The sequence below is a fragment of the Rhinolophus hipposideros genome (assembly GCF_964194185.1).
Source record: "Rhinolophus hipposideros genome assembly, chromosome: 9".
In the NCBI taxonomy this organism is placed as follows: domain Eukaryota; kingdom Metazoa; phylum Chordata; class Mammalia; order Chiroptera; family Rhinolophidae; genus Rhinolophus; species Rhinolophus hipposideros.
This window is the reverse complement of record NC_138055.1, coordinates 13,768,923-13,787,688: the sequence shown is the minus strand read 5'-3', so window position 1 is coordinate 13,787,688 and position 18,766 is coordinate 13,768,923. Positions and strand designations below refer to the sequence as shown.

The 18,766-nt window shown below is 45.1% G+C and overlaps 2 protein-coding genes across 12 annotated transcripts in view; both read left to right on the top strand.

Annotated features, from left to right (window-relative positions):
• Positions 1–3,003, top strand: part of RFX4 (regulatory factor X4) — a 139,258-nt gene extending 136,255 nt beyond the window's left edge. For both annotated transcript variants that reach the window (XM_081060966.1, XM_081060967.1), the window contains exon 18: positions 1,418–3,003. In XM_081060966.1, coding sequence (XP_080917092.1) covers positions 1,418–1,690 — 273 coding nt within the window. In that variant the 3' untranslated portion in view covers positions 1,691–3,003. The remainder of the gene's footprint in view (positions 1–1,417) is intronic.
• Positions 3,004–13,843: 10,840 nt separating this feature from the next.
• RIC8B (RIC8 guanine nucleotide exchange factor B) overlaps positions 13,844–18,766 on the top strand; it is a 96,853-nt gene continuing 91,930 nt past the window's right edge. For 4 of the 10 annotated variants that reach the window (XR_013993947.1, XR_013993948.1, XM_081058533.1 and 1 more), the window contains exon 1: positions 13,860–14,085. Coding sequence is in view for 7 of the 10 variants with exons in the window: in XM_081058533.1 (XP_080914659.1) it covers positions 14,002–14,085 (84 nt within the window). In the remaining 3 variants the exon portion in view is untranslated. Of the gene's footprint in view, positions 14,086–18,766 lie in introns of all 10 variants that reach the window. The other 6 variants (XM_081058530.1, XM_081058534.1, XM_081058528.1 and 3 more) reach the window with 5 other exon arrangements.

Here is an 18,766-nt window from a genome sequence, read left to right as displayed (position 1 = left end):
GGCTGCACTTTGCTCAGTAAGGCATGCTGTCCTGTGTAGGACAAACCCTCTCTCCTGGAAGTTGGATCCCTCTATCCTAACTGATGAATAGCTGGTCCTCTTCACATACTTTGGGCCTAACAGACTTACCCTGCTCCCTTCAGACTCCCCCTCAAAGAGGCAGAACGATTCTCTTTGGCCTCATCAACTTCAAGGAGCAGCCATTGTTGTCATAACCCCTTCTCCCGGCTGTCTAGGCTTCAGCCTGTCTGTCTCCTTCACAGGAGGCAGCCTCCCACCTAATCCCTCCGGGCTCCACTCTCCAACTGTCAGGGAAGACAGATGGGGAGCAGAAGAATTCACACATTCACACACACACACACTGTCGCTCTCCCCTACTCGCTGTCCTTGCCATCCTGGTTGACTGGCTCCTGTCCTTGTTGGGGTGGTCCTTAGCACAGCAAGGAAATCTTGGTGTTGACTGGCCTGCAAACTGGGAGCTCTCCAAGGAAGCCCAGAGCTCCTCCCCTTTCTCCTCTCCCATTGGGCTAAAAGAGGCTTATTTGCATAGCTGTCTTGGAAACTGAAAAAAAACAAAAACAACAATGAAGAAGCACTTCAGAGGCACGTCTCTTATTCCTAATTCTTTCTAGAACAGTTTCCCTCTTCTCATAGCTGCAACATCTGTTTTTCTGACCTGCACAAAAGCACCCCTCCCATCCCCTCTTGGTTGGCTTATCTTGACTCCTTCCACATTCACACATACCGAGCCCAGTAATTTGCCATTTCCTGCTTGCGTATCTTCTGGGGCTTCAGTGAATGTGAACCAAAAAGATAGATGTTCTTCAAATGATAGGCACTAATAATAACCTTTGAAGCTGTTGATTTGCTTCCTCTTCAAAAGCCTGCTTTTAGGCTGCAGTTCATAATTGAATTCAACTGTAAAATGCTATTTTTAATAATGTCATTGTGTTTTACTTGGCAGTATTGTTCTCTTGAGTTGATGGAGTGGGACCTATCGCATCGCCATAAGTAATTATAAAACTCACAACCATCCGTCCATACATCCATATCTATTTGGACATGCTGTTACTCATGTTCTCTCTCTCTCCCCCACTCCTCCAATATTCCCAGTAGGGCCATTCCTTCTTTTGGGTTTGACTACCCACGATATTCCAGATTAAGAGCACAAAGTCAGTATTACTGGTTAAGTGGACACCAGTCCAATGCTGGCAAAGAAATTCATTGCATTTCTTCTGTTGGGTACTTCCTAGATTAAGGTTCAGTCTTTCAGTGGTTCACTGATTCTGTCCCATTGACTTTCATTAATAGCATCCTAAGAAATTTAATGTAAAACAAACTGTGAACATGACTGATATTGTATATATGCAACTTCAAGCTAATTTTAACTTTGTGGAATTTCTTTCCCCTTAACAAGTACCCTTTTAATAGCCCCACTTCCCGGATGGAACCTTGTTTGATGAGCAGTACTCCTAGACTGCATCCTACCCCAGTCACCCCCCGATGGCCAGAGGTGCCCACAGCCAACACGTGCTACACAAGCCCGTCTGTGCATTCCACGAGGTATGGAAACTCTAGTGACATGTACACACCCCTGACCACGCGCAGGAATTCTGAGTATGAGCACATGCAACACTTTCCTGGCTTTGCTTACATCAATGGAGAGGCCTCCACAGGATGGGCTAAATGACTGCTATCCTAGGAATCCTTATTTAATATTAATAAGTATTAATAATAATAATAAACCCTTCCACCCCTCCCCAGAAGACTTTATCCATCATAACTGTTGGACTATTCCTAGGCGTCCATTTTCCCAATGAACGTGAGGCTGGGATTCAGTGTGGGATGAATAAATTTTAGTTCGGAAAAACAAGACTCACTAAAAGTCAGTGAGACTGGGTTCCTGTAGCCAAGCCAGACCTGACTGTTTCTCTAGAATGCTCTCTCGGGCAGGCCAATCTGTGCCTTTCCCCTCTGTCCCATGACTTTGCGTTGTATTGGTAAGTACTCCCTGTAAGTTACTTACTTTCCTGCTGACAGAAGCTCTTTAGTCTTGAAGGGTGGATACTGGAGACAGAATCTGTTTTGTGTTCTTGGAGGGGCACATAATTTACCAAGAGCATTCACCTTGCCATCCATCTGTCACCACACTGTACAATGAACAGCCCTCAGATGTGTTCTACGCATCCCTTCTTCCTGGTGGTGTCGTGGCTGCTTCCTGGAGCACCAGGTCTACATGGAAGTGTCTAGAAACTCTATAGATTCCCCGTTATGCTCATGTCTGTCACAGTACCCGCATTGTCTTGGAACGTGAGTGCTGTCTAGAGGGAAGGAAAGACCTGTTCTGTACACCTTAAGTTGGTTTGTAGGGGACTCGTTCTTCTACATACAAATATTTGTCCTAAGTTTGCACAATGGCTGGTGTCAGCAAAAGGCAGGGGAGGGGCTTTTTAAGTTCTGTGAGAATGTGGATTTATAGCATTGAGTATCACACTCTGCTGTATTAACTGTGTGAAACTGGATGGAGCAAACATTAACTTACCAGGCACCAAGTGTGAAAATGACTTTCGGGTTCCTTCTTAAGACTATAATAATTTCCGACACTTTGAGAGAAAAAAAAAAAAGTCAAAGCTGTGCCTTTGAACCTACACTATACTGTGTATGTGTGGAAATAAAAATGTGTTGTACTTTTGGAAAATTTTTTTCGTAGGCATTTTTCTGTCAGATTTGTAGCAATTTGTGAGGTTATTGTTAGAGATTAACATAGTTTTTCTTTCTGTATTATAAAAAGCACCAAGCAATTATGGTGGACCTATTACCCTATGGGTAAGAAATAAATGGAAATATGACATCGGATGTTTTAGCAATTGTTCTGTAAATAAAATCTTTGCTCACACCCACTCAGTGTGATAATCATGTCTACAGCTCAAATGCAAATAGTTTTATCTGTACAGTTGTGGAAGATATGAATGGTTTCACACTCAAATAAAAAGTATTGAAATGACCTGTTTTCTTCATTTTGCGTTTGATACGACGCGTGTGTGTTTGTCTATGTCTGTATGTGTGTCACATAAATACCATTCTGAATACTTAGGGTGTAAGTAGGCAAAACAAACTAAGTGGCCCTGTCTGCTTGTGCTTATCCTGTTCCCCATCATCTTGTCATACAACAATCATTAAAATTTGTATAGGCCCCAGATTCAGTGCTGAAACAATTTCCTACCTACAACCTGATTGAGGTTTGTAGGAGACCAGTTCTCCCTACAAGGGCTTATCTCAAGTTTGCATGATGGCTAAGTCAGCAAAGGGCAGAGCCCTTTCAGCTCTTAAAGAGGGACTATTGTTCTTCAATATGAGCCTCATTGAGAGGTCCCCCGGTACTCAGTTCACTATGCTTCAATGACCACTGGGTGTAAAGATATTTCAAGTGCAGTGCTTTAAATGCTAATAAACTTCTGCAACAGAACAGTGACATTGCTGAACACTTAATAAGCATCAGCAGATCCTCTTCCAGCACCGCATTTTGATTCTAGGGCTGAGGAGTGAGGATATAAAGGCAAAATGATTAAATGGGTTGCCCAAACTTGAAGAATCTGGGATCTATGAGAGACTCAGAACCCAAGATTTCCAGAAATGGCAGTAGTGATACATTAACTAAAAGGCATGAAAATCTGACAACTCAATTTGCATTTTGAAAGATTTATTTTTAAAGCCAAGCTCTTATTTGCTATTACATACTTATACCGAAAATGGTTTTAAGATTAAAATTACATATTTTGCATAGCATCCCCTTAGAAAATTTAGCTGTGTTGATTCTGCCAAAAGAATGTAGATGCTGGATTTTACCTTGAAGGTAAATTAATTTGATCTTTGGCCCACAATCCATTAGTTGGCTTTATCGGAGGGAAGTAAGGGAGAGGAAGAATGAAATTTCAGATTTAGTCACTGTATAGAACAAACCTGAGGATAAGCAGCTCTTGCTCTCTTACAATCCAAAGTTAGTGCTCCATGAATGAAAGGGTGTGATAAGTCTGACTTTTGACTTACTAATCACACACACACAAAACGCAATTGCCAAACTCTCCAGCCAGCTAGCAGCAGCACGTAATCAACAACACCATGTACAAGTAACAGCTACAAGCTCATTAAATGCACAGATCTTTAGGCAAAACGAGTCACAACAAGGGCCTGAATCACAGAGAATAAAGTGGTCACTCCAAGAACTTTGCAAGGGAGAATGAACCAGGCCTCTTCTTCAAAGCCAAAAACTGGCAGTCGCCAGTGCCGGGGGAAGAAGGTGGCTTTAGCTGAGGGCAAGTGGTCCAGAGCACAAGTTACCATCTCTTGGGGGGCAAGCGTGCTGCCTACATTCCCAATTGCTCTTAACCTTTAACTTCACAACTGAGAAGGATCCGATTAGGAAAAGACAACAGCTGCTGTGAGCTCAGAACTCCAATGCACCTTGTCTCCTTCTGAGGGTCCCTACCCAGTCACCAGAATGGGAACGGGCAAGGCTGGCAGCTGGGAGTGGGGCCAGTCCTTGTCAGAGGAAGAACAGAGGAGTCTTGGCAATAAAGGGACACTCCCCTTTTTAGGACTCTTTCTGAAAAGGACTCTGCCAGCTTGAAACTGGCTAAAGCATGAACAGCAGCCAGGACGGCTCACCCACGTCGCAGGCCTGTGGCGTCCCGGACATCCATCCTGCTGCGTTCTTTGTCAGGCCTCTAATATATCCCCAGGTCTGGAAAGAAAGGGAATCTGTGGCCCCTCTGAGTTGGCAACTGAGTCACAAACCAGTAAAAAATATCCCATTGGATAAGCCCAACCGATATGGGGAGAGGGACTGAAATCACGTAAAGAAAACTAAAAGGAAGCCTTGGCTTCACCACCATGTGACCTTGGAGGGGTCACCTCCCCACTCTGGACTTCAAGCGGACATGTAATATGACTGTGACATCCCAATTGTGCTGATGGACCAGGGCGGGCAGATCTGGGTGAGGAGGGTGGACAGCTTAAGGAAAACAAAGAACGGACTGGCAGCTGGGCAGTGATTCAGGAAGGCAGCCATGAGAGAGAAGGCGACGGCTCCACCAGCTGGTGCTTACAAACAGCCTGAGGTCTGTGCCCACAAGCTCAGCCCAAGGTACCTGCACCATGACCAAGCAACGTTCCTCACGTCCAACCCCACCCTCTCTTACACAAGTCTGCGTAGTGTCTTCTGCCATTTCCCCCTCCTTCTAGATTGGTCCTTAATGTTTGCTTTAAAGTGGCATCACTCCAAATGTCTGTCTTAAGAGAATCTGGAGAAGGAAAGAGCAAAAATGAACAGGTTATCTCTCCCAACTCTTTGCAGGGTTTGTCTCTTAAAGGCAGAATCACAATTTTTTAAAATCTTACTATTTCTAAAACTTTTATTTAAGTGTGTTTTTTCCAGGACCCATCAGCTCCAAGTCAAGTAATTGTTTCAATCTAGTTGTGGAGGGCACAGCTCACAGTGGCCCATGTGGGGATCGAACCGGCAGGCAACTTTGTTAAGAACACTGCGCTCTAACGAACTGAGCTAACCGGCCACCCAATCACAAACTTTTTAAAAAAAATTAAATCCTGAAGAGGATAGTCTAAATACTCCCTTTATTACAGGGAAAAGCGTGTGGGGAGAGGTCGCTGTATGTCTCCAGAGGCATAGAGTTCAGACTTATTCAAGAGCCTGGAGTATATAAATCATCATCATTGAAAGCTTAAAAGAAAAGCAAAAAATGGATCTACTTATTGGCTTTAAAGTGAGGTAGAACTGACAGTAATTCCTGGTTCCATCAGAGGTATTGAAGGGGCACTCCTGTTCCAAGTAGGGTTGGACTTCCGTCATTCTCAACCCTGGCTGCCCCTTAGGGTTACCTCCACTCTTTTAAAACACTGATGTATAGGTCCCACCCACAGTAAATAATTGACCTGGAATGTGACATGGGGTATCAGTTTCTTCAAGCTCCCTGGGTGATTCTAATATGCGGCCAAGGTTGAGAAACACGACCCCTTCCACTTTCAAGTACTAAATCCAGGGACTGCTATTCCCGAAGCATGCACCCCAAGTTTCTTTTTTACAGGGTTCCAGTCGGTCCAGAGAGGAGAAGAGGGGCACTCCCCAAAAACCTACTGTTTACAGTTTCACCGCAGCTGACAGACCTTTCCCTGACAGCCCTGTTTTGCTGGCGCTTCAGCCCAGCCCACCTCCCTGCCACTTTGCCGCCTGCCCTTCTAACCTGGCCCTTCTCTGCTTGAGTGCCTTGGCAGCCTCCCAAGCTAAGCCAGCTCGGACACGGCCCTTGTGGTTTCCTCTTCTTCCAAGGAGGTCAGAACCTTTTGTGCTTCATCAGCCTCCTCCCTTCATCAGCTCTTCCCCCATTCCTCCTCCTGCACCTCAGTCCCCTCCAGCCTTCTCACCCCCATAGTTTGCTGCTGCCGGTGTAGGTGGGACGGAAGACGTGGGCCCCAAGAGTTGAGAAGAGAGCTGTTGCTAGGAAAGGAGTGTGGGTGAAGAGAGATGGTGGGTGGTTGAAATAGGGCTCCCCAGTTTTATCCCTCCTTTTGTCTCATGAATGCCTCAAGAGCTAATACCAGTTCTTCAAGAACTGTTATGAAAAAGAAGGAGGTCTGACCGTGACAGCAGGAGTGAGAGCAGCGGCCTCAGAAACAGCTGCAGTGCTGATACTTGGTATTTACAAGTCTCCTGATAGAAGGGGAAAGCCGCTGAGAGAAGTTTAGAAGAGAGAATTCTCAAGGAGCCGCCAGGCTGGGCCTCCACCAGGGATGGTATCCAGAAGGCCCTGGCCTGGGCTACGTCTCAGAAACTGGAAACTGCAACGGGTCTTCTTAACAACTGAAATGGAGTCACGGCTGAAAGGGCAACGTTTACATGAAGAGCCTGCGACACACTTTCCCAACCTCACACTGACATTTCTGAGGTTCCCATTCCTGGGGGTCTGTTATGTGCCAGGCACATCAGAGACATCATCTTCACTTCTCACACCCTCCTTGCCATCAGTGTCTATGGTATAATCATCTCTATTTACAGGCGAAGAAACGCCGGCTCTGAGCAGTTGAGCGCCTTGCCCAAAGTTTCATAGTAAGTGGGAGACCTGGGCTTAGAAAACAAAACTGCCCCACTCCAGAGTCTGTGCTCTTTCTACTACAGCACACTTCTTCCTCCTTCCTACTTTTGTTTCCACCCCACCCCACCCCCATTCTTCTCTCCTAAGAGGCTTTGCAGTTTTTAAATCAACCTTGACCACAGTAATAGAACCTACTGGGTTTGAAGAAAGTTTCACAAGTTCTGGGAAATGTTCGTGTGCGCTAAATGAAGGCAGCTCCTGAGCCAGGCACCAGCTCCTCCCCCCCTCCCCTCGCACCCTAGGTGCCATTCATTCCATTCACTGTAAGTTAACAGCACACTAGTTTCCCTCTATCGTTTCCCAGGGTACATACAAACCAATACATTATCAAGGATCAAGATTTGGTCATCTTATAGAGAAACACGAACAAAAGAAAATCAACAATAATATTAAAAAAAAATACCAGGTCATAGGAAGATTTTTATTACCAGGTGGGGGGGGAAGGGGGGGGGAAAGAAAAGCTCTGCAGGGGAGGTGCAGTGAGCCAAGTATTCACTAGAATGAGGTCATTTGAGGGGGTGGGGCTGGGGGACCGGCTACCTCTCGCTGTTCAGGTCACTACACTTTGACAGCAGTGGCCTCTGACCCAACAGCCCTACAATTCTGTTTTGACTGACCCTGAAACCCATGAAATTCAGATGTGGGCACTGACCAAAAGTTGAGATAAAGCTGACTAATATGGGAAAAGCTCCCGGTATGTGCCCCCAGCTGAAAGGAGCTGGCAGTTCTTTGGCCGCAGATGCAATTTATTCTGTCCTCCTCCTTTCAGGGAAATGCTAATCCCTCATAGGCAACTCAAGGGGAAGACTGAAATGTGTTGATGGCAATAATCCTTGGTCCACTGCCACCTCCTCCTAGCGTTGAACCTTAAGAGTTTAATCAAATGTTGGTAAGTAAATTAATGCTTTACTGCATAAGGACTTAAAAAGGAAGTGGTGGGAAGGAGGGTTGTGAGAATATGTCCCTTCTGACATGGGCATCTCAAAAGCTTAATTGCAAAGACATTGATATGGTGGGTGGATGTTGTTTAGACTCCTTAGTTACACATACATACATGACAGTCACATTCCCAAAACTGACATGTCAAAGCATGTCAGGGTTAAAGACATGAACAAGGTTTAAAGACCAAAGCAGTGTGTTGGAATTCCTTTCCTGTTAAAAATGACACCCGCAACAACAAAACCTAAGCATTTGTACATCAATAGGAATAACATGACCTTTATCCCCAAATTGTCACATCACTGTAAGGGACGTTGCCTTTTTCATTCCAGTTCAGCTAACATTTGAGTGGCCACTCCATGCCAGGTCTGCTGTCCTGGCCACTTTGACGGCCGTCTCTTTTACCCCTTACAACAGCCTGCAAAGGAGGTACTACTATGCTCGTTCCAGTTGAAAAAAATCAATGCTCAAAAGAGCTAGTGACTTATCCTCGAACACCCACAGACCAGAGTTAAAATTTAAACTAGAGTTGTTGGCTTTCAAGTATTCCTGTTAGATACAAAAAAAAATTAGTTGCCAGAAGGGTTTGAAGGAATTTGACAAATGATCAGCTTCCGAGACTCAAACAGTGAGTCACAACTAAAAACCAGGTTTTCCAATTCCCAGTCCAGGTTCTTTCGCCACATTACAGCGTTGCCACCCAAAGCGCTGGGTTTTCCCAAGAGGTGTTTGGATGGGATTCCAAGCCAGAGAGATGCAAATAGGTCTGACCCACATTCCAGCTCTCGGATAAATAAAAACTCCTACAGGGCACTCCATCTTGTGCGCTTGGTTTGAGAGTACTGCTGTGGATTGTCAATCAATACTGAACAACAAAAGGTACACGTGTGCCAAGGACTAACAGCACAGGCTCAATGTTAGCAATTAGAATACTGGAAATATTACTGAGGAACCTCAAAAAGGTGCTGAAAGCCTGGGTGGAGCAGTCATACATTGTTTAAAATTTTTTGAAGTCATTTACTCCAACTCTTAATTTTATAAATGAGATCCTGGGAAATTAAAATTATACACAAGGATCTGACACCCTTTGGCAACAGCCCCTCGCCTGTTTCCCAGTTGTATTTAACTTTATGTCATATGGCCTTGTGAAATAGTGTTTTCAGGAATGTAACATGGTGAAGTTAGATTGGCTGGTCACAGAGTCGTCACTGATTATGAAATGCCTCTCAGTTTTAACTTTTCCTTATCCACTGACCAACTGACCTCTAAGAAATCTCCATTGCTGGCTTTCAAGTTCAACCAAGTTGGTATCATTTCTCAATAAGCATCTTGTTAATTTTGGCCTCCTGAACTTTTCTCATGGCCTTTTCCCCTATCTGCTGGCCCTTGAAGTTCTCTCCGCTACTCTATAGTTCATCTCCAAGAAGCCTTCTCTGCTTACTCTTCTTCCCATCAATGTTTACCTTGCTTTGATTTGCATAACACTTATGTTCAATTGGTTTCTTCCTATCAGTAGAAAAGATTTGCTTATTGCCTGGATGTTTTTTATATCACCAAAGGACAGGATCAGTTGTTTCTACTTTTTTTTTTTTCTTATGGTGCCTAAGATAATGCTGTGTTCCAATGATCACCAAATATTTGTTAAAGTAACAAATCATAATAATTAACTTTGTTACAAAACGGAGACTTCATTCTTGGTAGAAAATGAAATTAAAATAACTTTCATCTTGCTAGGTCATTCTGATTTCTCAAAGACTAATTAATGAATCACATGTACATGACTTTGGTAGTCTAACAAAAAAACTAGTTCAGTGGTTGATATACTATCAAAATATTGGTCCTGTGGTTCTCAACCCTGCTGTTCACTCAAACCAACTGAGAAGTTTTGAAAACCAATACCCACGCCTCACCAGAGAGGAACTGAATCAGAATCTTTGCAGATATGCCCAAGAAATGATTTGCATACATCATATTGATATCTGATTTATACATACTGATTTGTACAACCTCATTCTTAATGGATTTTTCTAAAGAATGAGCATATACAAATATGGTTTTGTTCTCACAATCACCAAATTTTACAATTGACAGAGAGAGCAAAGATAATATCTGGCTCAATCCCTTTATTTTATAGCTGAGGATACCATGGCTTAAGAGAGATTCAGAGAGTAGCCTCACACAGTGGCATGGTGGTGGTTGAGTGACAGGTCGTATCTCGAATTAGTGGAATTTTCAGCACTTCCATTCCGGAGCTGTAGAAACTAAACCAAGCTGTTTAGTTTTTAAATTTCCACTTTCTTCTAAAGAAAATGTGTAAAAAATATTGCATGTGGAAGCTTTGGATTTTAAAAGCTCTTAGCGCCTGGTACTTCTTAAAGACCTTCAATGTGGCACGTTCCAAATAATCCATTGTCATGGCAGAGGAAATGCCACAGCAGGATATATCAAAGTTCAGAAAGAAAAAAAACAATGATTAGTATCTATTGGCAGGCCTTTTCATTGACCCTGACCTATAAATCCATAACATTATATGCTATCAGGCCCAGGGTACTTCTAGCCCTTAACTATACCACTTACTAGCTGACTTATTGATTATGAGCAAGCTAATTAACACACTGAACTTCCCTTTTGCCTATAAAAAGGAAGATAGTGCCTGTCCTATTGACCTTGCGTTTTTTAGCTATTATAAATCAGATTAAATCAGATGATCTATGTGGAGATAATTTGAGAATAGTAGAGCACTATCCATATATATGTACAGAATTATTATACTATTTTTCAGAGCAATGACTTGTGAATAAGTATTTGTCACTTTGATTACCCAGTCTCTAAATCCTCATTCCTTAGTACCATGCCACCCAAGAATCAACAGGAACTGGAGTTAGTACTGGACTAGAAACTCTAGTCACTGAAAGTATCACAGAACTAAATATTCAGGGAGGTAAAGCAATGCAGTGACCCAGGATTTAGCTAGTCTAGGCTCTAGTCCCAGAATCTGCTTTTAACTATTGACTTTGGACAAGTCACTTAATTTTTCTAGGACCAGAGTCTCGTCAGTGGTCAAAGGATGACTTGAATTAGAGTCAAAGATCCTTTTGATTTATAAAATCAGAATATTAGTGCTTAATTAAAATTACTAAAGTGCAATTTCCCAAGCCATTAATTAATGTGGTTTCACATTTTTAAAATCTCTTTTTAGAAGTACAGGGCTGGAGCCTAAAAACATAAGCTTATTTCTGTTAAACAGACATTTCGGACACATGTTTGAGACCCTCTTTGAAAGAAGCATCTCTACTCAGATACTTTTGGAGCCCTTGCTCAACAGGCATATAATATAGTTCTGGACACAGAATAGACACCCAAATACCGTTATGTTACAGCTCTTAGTCTGAGTCCCAGCTTGTGTTACTTAACCCATCTGAGTCTGTTTTCCTTCTATACGTGGGTCAATACCTTCCTCAAGGATTCATTGAGATAGTGTATCTTAAAATGTTTTATAAACTGTTTCAAAAATCAATTGTACGATACTACTATTACCTAAGGAATGTAGCTTACTATACCAGGACCTTCCTAAAAAGTGTGCGTTTTCATGAGCTAGATTAAAATCTGTCTTAGTTTAATTATGGACATAGCACCTATCCCAACGCCTGGCTCAACAAATATGCCCAATAAATGTTTGCTGCATGAAAAGTATAATACACAGAAAGACCAAAAGCTCCGTGAGGTCCAATTGCACATTTGCTTTTATCTCCAAATTCCCAGAGCCTAGCCCAAGAGCCTCGCACAAATCTGACAACAGAAGAAACTCAATAATTCTTTTTTCTTTTTTTTTTTTTTAAAGATTTTATTGGGGAAGAGGAACGGGACTTTATTGGGGAACAGTGTGTACTTCCAGGACTTTTCCAAGTCAAGTTGTCCTTTCAATCTTAGTTGTGGAGGGTGCCGTTCAGCTTCAAGTTGTTGTCCTTTCAATCTTAGTTGTGGAGGGTGCAGCCCACCACCCGGGAGTCCAGGGGGGTGCAGCCCACCATCCCTCGTGGGAGTCTAACCGGCAATCTTGTGGTTGAGAGCCCGGTCTCCAACCAACTGAGCCATCAGGGCTGAGCGGCGGCTCATTGACTTCACTGAGGGTGCAGCTCGCCGGCCCACGTGGGAACCCAATCGGCAGCACCGTTGTCCCGAGCTCACGCTCTAACTAACTGAGCCACCCGTCCACCCGGAACTCAGTAATTCTTAGATGAATCAAATGTCCCCTCTAGTTCCTCTTCAGCAGGCAAGGGAGGCATCAAAGATGACTTCCGGTGAAGGTTCTTGGAATGGAACACCGGAAATCACTTAAGAGAATGCATCCACTCTCCAACAGATGGCCTGGCAGAGCCAAAAGAACACGGGCTCCGAGTTCAAGTTCAGTTTCCAAATTCTGCAATCTTGGCACAAAAAAAAAAATAAAATAAAAAAAGCTGTCTAAGACTCAGTTTCCTCGTCTCAAAATGAGAACGTGTACCTCCCGCGCGGGGTTAAGCACTAGAATGAACACCACCAGGGCAGGACCTCATCGGGGGCCTCCTGTCTCTGCACTGACTCTATGAAAAGGGCCTCGCACCGCGCAGGTTCCCTGTGTGTTGGCTGACTCTGGGAGACGCTGGCGGAGGTAACACGGAATGCCGCACCTCGTGAAACACGTGACAGACGCCACCATCGTCACCATCGTCACCACTACCACCGGTACATCATTACGTCACTGGTGCTTGTAGAGCGGCCGCCTTCAGGGGAAGACCCACATTCAAATCTCAAATTCGCCCTTTACTATGTGACTTGGAACAAACTGCTTAACCCACGAGGGCTCCTTGGGCCCCACAAACGTCTCTATGGAAACCACCTCCGTGACACGGAGTCCGGAGCTCAGGTGGCATGCGATACATGGCGGAGGTTACTGTGGAGGCAAAAAAGCGCCGAGTCCCCTTTTATCTAGATAACATTCCTACAATTTCCCACATTCATGCAGCTGGAGGCATAACGTGACCGCAAACGGGAGGAAGGAAAGGATTTCAGAGAGACCAAAACCGCTACACGAGAAAAGAGGGAATTAAACCGGTGCTTGACGGTTCCCACCAAAGGATGCCAGTTTCCGCGACTGTCAGCCAGTCCGACCAGCCAAGGCTCCAGCGGGACAGTCAGCTCCGTAAGGAACAAAAAGGAGGCAGAGCCATCGCTTAGACCCTCCCCCTAACGGTCTCCCGGCCGCTGGCCTCAGGGGCCGCCGGACTCCCGTTTCCGGCCCTCGCAGGACCACAGTTCCCAGCATGCCTTTGAAGGGAAGTCTTTCCCTCTGGATGACTACTAATCCCGGCATGCCATTCGGCACTCCAGTCAGTTGGATGGAAGAGTGGAATGACCCATTGCACGCAGGGAATTGTAGTCCATTTAGCTGCTGTCTCTTAGCGGGGCGGGGAAGAGCCGGGTCGTTCTCGTCAGCTGAGAAGAATGATTCATCGAGGAGAGTCCGGAGAGAACAGTTGTGTCTGTGAAAGCCCACTGAAAAGCCTGGACTCTTCTCCTAGGGAGGGAGAGGCTGGAGAGCAAGCAGGTCCTTGGGCCTGACCCCGCCTCGCGCTGCTCCGCAGGCCTCTATCGCGCCCTGGGCCTTGTCGAGGGCGGCCGCGAGGCGCCGGTTGCTGGGGGACCGGTGACGTCGCGGGGTGAAAGTTGAGGGGCGGTGACGTCGGGCCTGCCCGGGCGGAGGCTGGCGGGTTGGAGGCAGAAGGGAGGGAGGGAAGGAGGGAAGGAAGGAAGCTGGGAAGGAGCGAGCGAGCGAGCGAGCGGGGGCGCGAGGCGTTTACCTGGAGGCAGCGGCTTGGGCGCGCAGAGCGGCCGCGGCTCCCCCGCACCTGCGGCCATGGATGAGGAGCGCGCCCTCTACATCGTCCGGGCCGGCGAGGCGGGGGCTATCGAGCGGGTCCTGAGGGATTACAGCGATAAGGTAAAGAGCCCCGGCCCCGGGCTTGCGGTGCAGCACCCCCGGGCCGCCCCCGGGGCTTGCTCGGCGCATCGCTCCCGCCCCCCGCACTCCCGGGGTGCGCCTTGCTCGCCCCCGAAAACGTTTCCGGCTCGGGCATACAGGTTGGCGCCCCCAGCCTTTGCCATGCGCGCGTCCTGCACCCCCTGCCCCCACCCTGGCGCCCACTCCTCTGATTCCGGCCCAGCAGCCTGTCCTGCGGTCCTCCCCCCGAGCGCGCAGGCACACCCCCGGAATCCGTAGGTGTGCGTCCGTGCCCTGCGCCCCACTCGGGGTGCATCCGTGCACGCCAGGCGTCCTCACCTGTAAGTCATAAAAGTACTTGCTTCTGTGCATGAACACGGCCCGTGACATCCATAAGGCGTATCAGCCACGACGGCAGTTCTTTATGGACCTACCGCACCGTACAGTTCGCAGGGCGCGCTGTCACACGTGTGGTCCAACTTGATTTTCAGAGTGCTCGTAGGGTAGCCGGTAGCAACCTCCCCATTTTACAGACGAAAAAACCGAGGCGTAAAGAACTGAACTCATGCCAAGGTCACGGACATGCTATGTTGTGAGTCGGAGAATCTTAACTCCTAATAATACCTATTATTTGTCTCGCATTAACAGCTTTCCCCTCCGTTATCTCGTTTAATCTTGACAGCAGTCCTATGAGGTTTTATTTGCGTTTTGCAACTGGGATTCTTGATTGGTTAAGTAACTTGCCCAAGGTCATACTTGTGAGCTGGAAATCCAGCCTAGGTCTTCAAACCACTCATTGTTCTTTGCACTGTACAACTCTGCAGTAAAAAGGTAATCTTGGTATAAATCCCAGCCGCCTCTCGGAATCTCTCCTGGAACCGTTAGCTCTCCATTACTTTTTCTTCGAGGAATTTTATACGCTCGCTTCAGAAGGTAGCATAGCATACATACCTTGATTCTTCCATTTAGAAAACTACTTTATAGAAATGACTGACTACTCCTGTGAAAACACACCCGACACCAAGTCTCACCCTGGATATAGCCTCTTTCTTTCCTCGGTTTGCTTCCATTCATAATTTCCCCGTTTGTGTCTGCTGCGTGCCCACCACTGCACTTTCATACACTTTGTATTAGTGAGCTGCCAGTATGCCATTTCTTCCCTGGGTGGAGAAGATCCCAAAATAAGACACCTTCATTCCCTTTTAATCTTCCCAGCAACGCTGTGAGGAAAGGGATGGTATTCCCTATTTCACACACGGTAAAATTTAGGGTAATGTTTTCCCAAGTCCACACAGCCCTTGAGAGCTGGAGCTGAGATCTGAATCTGGCTGTCTCATTGCTCTTTCTACAGGACTATGCTGCTTTCTTCGGGAGGACGCATACATTCAGTTCTTTTCGTATCTTAACTTCTTCACTTTCTGATACGCTTTGCTGTTACCAATCTGCCTAACTTAGGAGACATCTAATGCCTAAGTGTACATATTGTGGAGATTACATTCATTTTACTTGATTTATAGCTTTCCAAAAAAAGATTTGAGGCAGCTACAAACTGATTTCAGAAGAAAGAAATACCACAGAAACCTAGCCATTGTGTTGAATCAACTAGTATTTATTTAGCACTTAGTATATGCCAGATATCCAACAATAAAGAGGAACTTTCTATCATAGGGAAGGGAGGAAGAAAAACCTCCAACTGGATCCTATCACCTCCTACAATATTTCTCCCTCCCTTTATCGCTAAACTAGTTAGAACTCCAGATTTGTTTCCTCCAATTTATGTCTTCCTCTCCCTGATTTCTCTCTAGGCTGGTTTCCACTTACCACTCCTGACCAAGTGCTGTCAGTTTAAGTTCAAGACGTATCACATTGGGAATATGTTTAAATTTGCGATGCCCAATGTGTATTGTTTAAGGTGGTATTCCTGAAGTATTTGGGAATCCAGGCCTCCCAAACACTAGAACTTTTTGGGCCAAGCCCGAGAATGCTCTGACTTGATCTTAGAACCAAGTCAGTCACGTCCTTCAGAAAAGAGCTCTCGTGTTTAATGCTGATTATGATAGGGCCAGAGGACAGAGAAAATAGCTGAGTTTCGTGTTGGCCATGGGTTTTTTTCCCCTCAAGGTGAGAGAGAGACATTGGATGAAGACAAATAGGAAGGGAAAGTATGATTGCAGTGGTACGGTCATAAGAAAGGGAAGATGGAATTAAATTGTCCTGCTCTATAGGTTAGGAGTCTGAAACCCTGAAAAGGTAGCTGGATAGCGTGTGCTTCATTTTTCTTATCTGGAAAAATTGATTTCAGAAATGTTTAGAATAAGAGGTGATTATGGGGCATTGAGGAGTGTAACCAAGAAGAGAAGTGAATGATGTAGAGAGAGAGTGATTGGTTCATTGTTTGGGGGAGGATATTCTTTATGCCACCTTATTTCTCTAATAAAGCCAGTCCTCGAAAGGAAGCAGTCAAGTATAGTGGAAAGAAGGTGTACGCCTAATTTGGAGTCAGAAAAACCTTGGTTCAGAGCTGTTATTTATTATTAGTTTCCTGACAATGGTAAGTTATTTTAAGCCTGAGTCTCAGTTTCCTTATCTATAAAATAGGAATAATAACACCTAAGTAATTCTGAGGCTTAAATTAACTGAAGCATAATGCCAAACACTGAGCACAATGCACCTTGAGGCATTCACTCAGTGAGTCACAGTTCTAATGATCAAGGTACTCAAGAGGTGCTGTGGCCAGAGCACAGGCTCTGGAGCCAGACTGTCGCACTCTGATCCTCAGTTTACCATTTGTGTGGCCTCGGGCAAGTTACTTAACTTTGTTGTGCCTCGGTTTCTTCATCTACCAAACAGGGATAATAATAGGACTTATCATCATAGGTTTATTGTCTTGATTACATGAGTTATATGTGTAAAGCACTTAGAAGAGTGCCTTGCACTGAGGAAGAACCCATAACTGTTAGTTTTGAACAAAAAAGCCGGAATTAAACATGTGCCACTGAGTTGACAGGGCCCTCCCAAAAAAGTGGGGAAATATACTCCATTCTTTTTTTCCTTGCCCCTCGCACTTTGTGATGGGTAGCAAAATATCTTGTACTAGGTATGTTTAGAGCAAGTTACCTGTCTGGCCCCAGGTAACAACATCTAATTTCTACTGTGTTGCACAGACTCTAATTTCCAAGCCTTCTTGCTTCACTCACTGAACCTTATTATGATGGAGAGAGGAAGATCTATTTATCCCAGAAAAAAATCAAACTTGTCTGTTTCTCAGGTTGACTCAGCATAGGGAAGTATGAAAAAATAGGAAGAGTGGTTGTTCTATCTCACACTTCTCAGTTCACCGTTAACATTTACTGAGTGCCTGCTATGTACTGTGTGTTATCCTAAGCGCTTTCCCATGCCATCATGTATCATTCTCTTATATTAAAACTTATGAAGAAGATGGAAGTATTCTCTTTTGGGGGGAATAGGAAATTAAGGTTCAGAAAGGCAAAGTGACTGTTACGGGCTCAAAGGCACATAGCTAGAAGTGGCAGACTTGTCTTCAGATTCCATATCCAGGGCTCTGTTTGCAAGGCCGTGTTGTGTGTGTGAGTACAGAAGAGAAAGGTTCTTCACGGCCAGTACGCTACTTCTTTGGCTACTGTTAGACCCTAATCACCTCCACATCAGTTATAGAATGAGCTATTAATTATGGGAAGTGTGTATTGCTCTAGTCTAGGCTATCCAAGCTCCTTCTCCTCCTTTAGGGCCTGTTCTGATAACAGATTGAGTAGCGAGATGGGTTGCCGTCATTGAGATGATCAAAAAGAAACAGTGGTCACGTCCTCTGAGGTGCACAGTAGTAACATAGCTCCTTGAATCACAGGACACGTAGACTAAATGGAACCGCAAAGATAATTGAGTCCAATCCCCTCAGTTACTAGGTGAAGAAACTGAGGCCTAGAGTCATCAACTGCGATGATACTCAGAGAGATGGCCGGGTGGCCACAGACACCACCTGAGCACGCGTTACCCCCTAGCGAGCTCCGACAGGATTCGGTGTTGGAAGTGTGGCGATTTTACGGCCAAATGAAAGGTAACAGTTATTTAAGATACGGGCAGGTAGGTCTCCAAGAGTCGTCCTCGTAAGAGAGGAAAACCACACTCATAGCTGTGAGGTCTTCATTTATGTGCTAGAATAACCTGATTGATAGGGACCTGATATTGGGACAATTCTGGAAAGACAGCCTCCACATTTGCGTAGGGTATATAGGTATCCTGAACCATGTAAGAGGAGTTTTTGCTTTCCACATTGAGGTTGAGTTCGGAACTCTGAGGTCATTTTACAGAGTTTTGCAGAGGAGCATGTTTAGCGGGCTGTTTGTCATATACTTTGTTCTTATTTCCAGATTGGGTTATATAGTCTCAGTTCTAGAAGTAATCTCTATTCATGAACCATCGCCACACACACACACACAGAGTTAGGTAATTCCTTTGTATGGTACCATTTGAATGTATCTTTGGAAATCTATGCGATAACTCATAGTTCTCTAATAGTTCGGTATTCGGCCACATCATAGGCCATGCAATAATAACAGTAGTGGCCACTTATTGAACACCTGCTGTGTGCAAGGTGCTATACATAAAGGTAAGGAAACTGACAGGTAGTAAAGTTGAGTAACTTGACCACGGTCACACTTTT